The 6,963-nt window shown below is 38.6% G+C and overlaps 1 protein-coding gene across 1 annotated transcript; it reads left to right on the forward strand.

Annotated features, from left to right (window-relative positions):
- Nucleotides 1-427: 427 nt before the first annotated feature.
- Nucleotides 428-1,363, forward strand: LOC308677787 (olfactory receptor 10AG1-like; the record flags this gene model as incomplete). Its single annotated transcript, XM_081344483.1, has 1 exon — nt 428-1,363. One exon carries the CDS (start codon nt 428-430, stop codon nt 1,361-1,363), a length of 936 nt encoding a protein of 311 aa, XP_081200609.1.
- Nucleotides 1,364-6,963: the final 5,600 nt, after the last annotated feature.

Genomic DNA, 6,963 nt, shown 5'->3' on the forward strand with positions numbered 1-6,963 from the left:
CAAAAGCTGATGATTAGGAACTTGAAATTATTGAAATGACTTCTGCATTTTTCTTATTTTCTGACCCAAGATTGCTTCTTGCTTTCCTTCCTGAGGATTTATTCAGGCTAGATTTTATTTGATTTAGCCTATAAAAGTGATTTGGAATTAGATGTGCTGATGAATAAATTTTGTAGGCAACTTCAGTTTCCTATGAAAATATCTTGGAGAAGTGAAGGGATCAAGAACAACATTTCACAACTTGCTGGACTGAAATTCCAAGAATGTCTTAATACCACAATGGTGAGATAAATGTTGAGAGTTTCAGTCTGACACATCAGAAAATACTAGGTTTTGGAAGGGTAGTTTAAGAGTTTTGATTTTTAATTAGATAAGAATTCACACTCTCTGAAGTCCTTCTTTTTCACTTCCCTTTGGTCTTTTCTAGATGAATGCTGAGCTGGCCAGGCACTGGGAGAATAAAAGTGCTGTGAATGAGTTTGTATTACTGGGATTTCGTGAGCACCCCATGCTCTTCTTTGCTGCCTTTCTTGCTATCTATCTGACTGTCATTCTAGGCAATGGCCTTGTTGTGATTGTGACAACAAGAGATCCTGCCCTCCATACCCCTATGTATTTTTTTCTAAGAAGTTTATCAGGACTTGAGGTATGTTACACTTCAGTCACTCTTCCCAAAATGATAGCCAGCCTGGCCACAGGAGACCATTCCATTTCTTTGGAAGCCTGTGCCTCCCAAATGTTCTTCATGCTCTTCCTGGGTGGTGCTGAGTGTTTCTTACTAACTGCCATGGCCTACGATCGCTATCTTGCTATTTGCCTGCCCCTGCAGTATATGACCATAATGAATCAAAGAATGCTCATAGGACTGGTGTCTGGTTCTTTTGTTCTCAGTTTTCCGATGCAGTTGGTACAAATTGGACTCATCTTCTCCCTTCCCTTCTGTGGCCCCAATGAAATGGACCACTTCTTCTGTGATATGCCGGCAGTCCTCAGTCTGGCATGTGCTGATGTCTCCACCAATGAGTTGATAGTATATATGGAGAATGTTATATTTGCTCTGGTTCCTCTAGTTGTCATCTTAACTTCCTACTTCTATATCACCAGGACTATATTGCACATGCCATCATCCATGGGGCGCCAGAAGGCTTTTTCCACTTGTTCATCTCATGTGATTGTGGTCAGTCTTTTCTATGGCTCAGGAATGTTGGTATACCTACATCCCCAAACGACAGATTCTGTTAAGATTGACAAGCTACTTTCCCTGCTCTACACAGTCATCATTCCACTTTGCAACCCCCTTATCTACACTTTGAGGAATAAGGACGTAAAGACTGCCCTGAGAAGGCTCTTTAGTAATAAATAGTCTTTTGATGTAGGCAAGGATAGTGTTGAAGTCATCAGCTGAACACTTCTCTTGCTTTTAGAACCTTCAAAGCCAGCAAGATACTGTATATCTTCTGAAAAAATAAGGCAGACTCCACAGCATGCTTATTTTGCCATAGGTCTTATTTCAGTTCTAAAAAATTAATCAACCCCTTAATTCTACATTACTAGTAAAATTCAATTTGCCCTATAGCTTTAGTGTCAACCAAACATTCTTGCTAAATTAGTTCAGGCTATAGCTGATAGGGTTAGCACTGAAAATGTGCAATTACATGGAATGATAGATGCATGGGAAACTCTTGCAGAACCATCAGATTGGTCCAGCAATTTTTAGTGGCATTTTAACATCTGGAATTCTTCTCCTGCTCACTAGTGGTTTTTAGGCCAGGATTTAAAATAAAATCTGTTCCATTGAGGCTTCATATATTAGTTGATGTTGTTAGAGTTAATTAACTGGAGTTTTATTGTTTTGTTTTTAAATGTTTTCTTGATCAAGCGTAATAAGAAGCAATGTTTTAAATATGATTGGAGAGGTACCCAACCAATGGCTGGGTTAATATGACATATTAAAGCAACCCAGATACACTTCATCATGGCTTAAAGTGATGGATGAAATCAGATCACAGGAACCCAAGTTTCCATCATCTGAAATGGTATGGAAGAAAATATTGAATGGCCTGATTTCAGTATAAGATTCCTATGAAAGGATAAAGGTCATCAATCATCTGCTTTTGGTGGTTTCTTTTAACAAAGCAATTTGTCATATTGTAATAGCATTTATGACTTTTGTGGATGTTCCTTGTGATTCTTCATTCAGTATTTTCTCTGGGTAGGCCTCTCCAAGTGGGTTGCTATAACAATGTGTCTCAGATATTTCAAGAAGGTTAACATCTGGTAATACTGAGATGGTGTGCTCCAAAGGATATAGACTAGGGTTTTTCAACCTTGGCAACTTGAAGATGGATGGACTTCAACTCCCACAATTCCCCCAGCCAGAATTTGGGAATTCTGGGTGTTGAGGTACACAGATATTCAAGCTGCCAAGTTTGAGAACCACTGACATAGATGATGAGCAAAGATGGCTTAAATTTATCTCCCCCTCCAGTTCAGGAGATAGCAAGACAGTTTTGTGTGCAAGTCAGAAATGAAAGATCGACCTTGTAAGAATGAGAAGACATTGGCTGAGTTCATATCTCTTCTTTTCAACCAATCCTGCTATGATAATGCTCTATTGCATATCTATGAACTCATTCCAATTTGTTAATAATGTCTTTTCTTCTAGAGCAGGGCTGTCAAACTCAATTTCATTGAGGGCCGCATCAGCATTGCGGTTGCCCTCAGGGGGCCGGGTGGGCGTGGCCAACTGGGTGGGCGTGGCTAGACTGTGTATGGCCTACTGGGTGGGCATGGCCAGCTCTACATCGTTCGCATCAAGGGTGCCTATGGGGGCCTGGGCAGAAGTGGGACAGAGCTGAGGGTCTCTGGCAGGAGGAGGGTCTCTGGGCCAGGGCCAAGGCAGTGGGGGCCGTTCCCTCACTGTTTCCAGGATGGCTTCGCGGGCCGCATGAAACCACTTCACGGGCCGGATCTGGCCCCCGGGCCTTGTGTTTGACATGTCTGTTCTAGAGTTTTTTTGTTTTTAAGTTGCAACTAAAATGGCATTTAGTCAAGGGAAAGCTTTAGCATTCTACAGATTTCTTTATCATTCTGGACATTGAATAACAAAATGTGAAAAAAGGGGGCAGTAGTGGGAATAGCAAAATTAATGTTGGGATTTTTTCCCCTCAAAGTCTGTAATTAACAACAAGGGTTAGGGTTTCACATCCTTCTTTAATCTTCCATTTACGTCTTGACAACCTCAAGGTCTCTTGATCACATGATGGTGGCCTGATTCTTTTTTTCCTACCCAGTATGTAAAGTCTCATTCCTTTTCTTCTTCCTGAAAATACTGCTGAAAATACTGCTTCTTCCTGAAAATACTGCTTTTTCACACCTAAGCTGATTCCACTAAATTAATAATGTGTGAATTTTTCTTAGTGCTGTTCCATCAAATTTCAGGGTGGTCAATCGACATGATACAAACTGTAGCCCTGTGTCTTGACCAAGTGGGGGATCATCTTACCTTCCCTTGGGTCATTTAGTTCTGGATATACGAGTCATGCTACTGATCAGTAAACTGGAAATATTGGCATATAAGCAATAAAGGAATGAAAATGAAAAGAACTCTTTGGATCTTGCTCAAGAGATCCTTTGGTTTTAATTCAGCAGTGGAAACGTACACAAATAAGCAAAAGGCAATTTTGATTTTCCAAGTATTAAATATCTCTGTTTTGAGATATTTGTTTATTTGGGGTTTCCTTCATTTCCTATTTTCTGAAGAGGTTGGTACAGAAAGCCTGAGTTGACGGTCCTCCTTTCTGGTTGTATGCTGAATCACTTATAGTTCAACCAGCACCTCTTTGCAATTTTTCCCATTGAGGATTTTTTTTGCATCTGAGTAAATATCAAAGCTTGTCAGCAGAGAGCAGTGTAGGACATAAAAAAATACTGTATTATAATTACCATCAGTAAAGGGAAGTTATTGCTCAAATAAAGTAGCAGTTATTTGTCAGTTAAGGTGCTTGGTTTTTTGTTTTGTTTTGTTTTGTTTTTTGTTTTGTTTTGTTTTGTTTTTTGCTCCTGAACCATGACTGTAATTTTTATATCTCTGACTAAGTATACCGACAAAAGCCTCCTTCCAGCTCATTAAACTATTGTCAACCAACTTACAGGTAAGTTTATTTTAAAGAAAAATTTAAATATATTGGTATTTTACATTTGTACCCCCTCCTCTTGTCCCCCCACCAGAAGCTCACAATAGTATCCCAGAAAAGTTCCCAGAGTCAAGCTGGGAACTTGCTAAATGAAACATTAACAACTTAACACAAACACCCCCTATATATTGAGCCCATGTTATTTAATGCCAAAATTACGAAGGATTAAGATCAATCTCAGGAATATGCATAGCCTAGTCATGCTTCAAGAAGATTCAAAGTACGGCTATAAGGTTGGTGTTTCCTAAAGTTGAACTTTACTAAGCATCCCTTTTCCAGAGCCCCTGTGAAGCATCTATTTTTTAATAAATATTTTTATTAAAAGAAGATTTTATGTAAGATTAAAAACTGCCGATATATAAAAGGAAAAGTAGAAAAAAGGAGCTATAAAAGAAAAAAAATGAGAAAAAATTATCTGAATGACTTCCAGGCTTCTTTTCAATAGTTACAGAGTAATTTCCACCTCCATCCTCTCTTAATATATATTATAATTCTTTCTTTCCATAAACAAACCTGCTTAACCAATAAATTCCAACATCACCTATTCTTTTTTATCCATTTACAACAAAAAGTCCATAAAGGGTTTCCATTCCTTTATATTGTTGTTCTGCCAATAAAAAAAGTCAATTTAGCCATTTCTGCAAGCTCTACCATCTTTGCAATCCATTCTTACATTATGGGTATACTTTGTGCCAGAGGATGTGGATCTCCAAAAATGGCAGCATGTAACCTTAAAATTAATTATAATATTTTATTTGAATTAAACCATCATTCATCTTCCATAGAGCCAGTTGTTCAAAGGCAAACTCTTTTTTCTCAACCTTTTTTTAGTTATAATTATTAGTGGTGTCTCCAAGATGCAAGTTCTATGTCCTTTCACCAGTCATTCAGAAATTAAAAATGCGTGGTGGTTCTCTCTAAGAATTAAAATGTCCTGTATACTGACTTAAAGCCTAAATATTTCTGATTTATAGCCTTTACTTGAGGTGTATAGCTCATTCCACCAGGAAAATGTCAATTCAGCAGCTCTTTTAACTAAAGCACCATTTTCAGAAATTTGTACAGCAATGACCTGGTTGTCCTTTTACCACATTTGTCAATAATTATATAATTGATAATTATAATAATTATAATAATTATAATAATTATAATAATTATAATAATTATAATAATTATAATAATTATAATAATTATAATAATTATATAATAGGGACGCGGTGGCTCAGTGGGTTAGGACGCTGAGCTTGTCGATCAGAAGGTCGGTAGTTTGGCGGGTCAAACCCCAAGTGTCGCTTAACAGAGTGAGCGCCTGTTACTCGTCCCAGCTTCTGCCAACCTAGCAGTTCGAAAGCACATAAAAATGCAAGTAGAAAAATAGGGACCACTACGGTGGGAAGGTAACAGCGTTCCGTGCGCCTTTGGCATCTAGTCATGCCGGCCACATGACCACAGAGACGTCCTCGGACAAGCGCTGGCTCTTCGGCTTTAAAACGGAGATGAGCACCGGCCCCTAGAGTCGGAAATGACTAGCACGCATGTGCGGGGGAACCTTTACCTTTACCTTTATATAATTGATACATATGCATCTATTGTAACTCCTTTTGTAAAATGAGTTTTACAACATATGGTTTCACCTTATTAAAATAGGTTTGCCTCAAAAAAAGGTATAATTAAAAAATGCCTTAGCAATCATTGGCTCTGGTTCTAACACGTGTGGTTGTCTCCCTTAAAACAAACAGAGAAAAGAACATTAGATACTTAGACTAAAATTTATTTCCAGCTTGCTGTGATGGAAACATATGCCTCCATCTTCGAAGTGTCTGGTGAGGGAAACTTCCCTTGTTCTATTGTTTTTTTATTATGGGGATTTTTCTTCATTTATCTTCTTGTTTTGTCATCTCAAGTATCTTGATAGTTGTGCTTGCCACAGAAGAGGCTGGAAAGAATGAGGAAACAGACTAAAAATATAAGCAGAGTGTAATGTATTGGGCCTGTTTTGCTTGAACTGTACCACGTGTCTTGATTGCTGTTGGAGATTGCTTAATCAGGGAGTTGAGTAACGGTTGCTGGCTCCTCAGACAAACAGTCTCCAGGTCCACCATTGGTTGGCTCAAGGGCAGCAATAGGCTCCTTCAACCCTATTGGCTGCTGCCTAGTGGCCAGCACTATAAATAGCTGCATAGAAGCCTTGGTTAATAGTTCAGTTCCTGCATTCAATAAAGCATGTTCCTGCCTGAACTCTCTCGCCTCATCTCCTGCTTGCTGCAAAGAACCCAGTACACAACACCGAGTACCCTGCTTTCCTGAGCAATAAGAGATTAACTAATTCCATTGATGCTTCCTATATTAAACAGGAAGTAGCCTTCATCATAAATATCCAATGTTCCAATCTGTTGCTGTGTTAAATATATTTACCAATCTATTGATATGTGCTTAGGACTTTACATAACTTTATAAATAGATTGCTGTTCTTTAGAAGAACAGTAAAGGGAAGAAAAAAGTACACAGGTCCATGAAATCAAGTAGGAATTTCTGATGATTACCTAAAAGTTATTCTCATGTAATGATAGCTTGTTTGGTGACCTTTCAAACTTATTACTGATCCTTGAAATTCCAACCATTGCAGCACCCTTGTGGTCACATGACTGCAATATCACAGTATTCCAAGGTCAAGTGGTATGGAGGAATCTCCAGGTAGAATAGGAGAATGAGTGAACAGGCTGGTGAGCTTGCTGAGAACAAACTAACAAAGGCCAGCCGCCTTCCC

Source organism: Vipera berus (genome assembly GCF_964194415.1).
Source record: "Vipera berus genome assembly, chromosome: Z".
In the NCBI taxonomy this organism is placed as follows: domain Eukaryota; kingdom Metazoa; phylum Chordata; class Lepidosauria; order Squamata; family Viperidae; genus Vipera; species Vipera berus.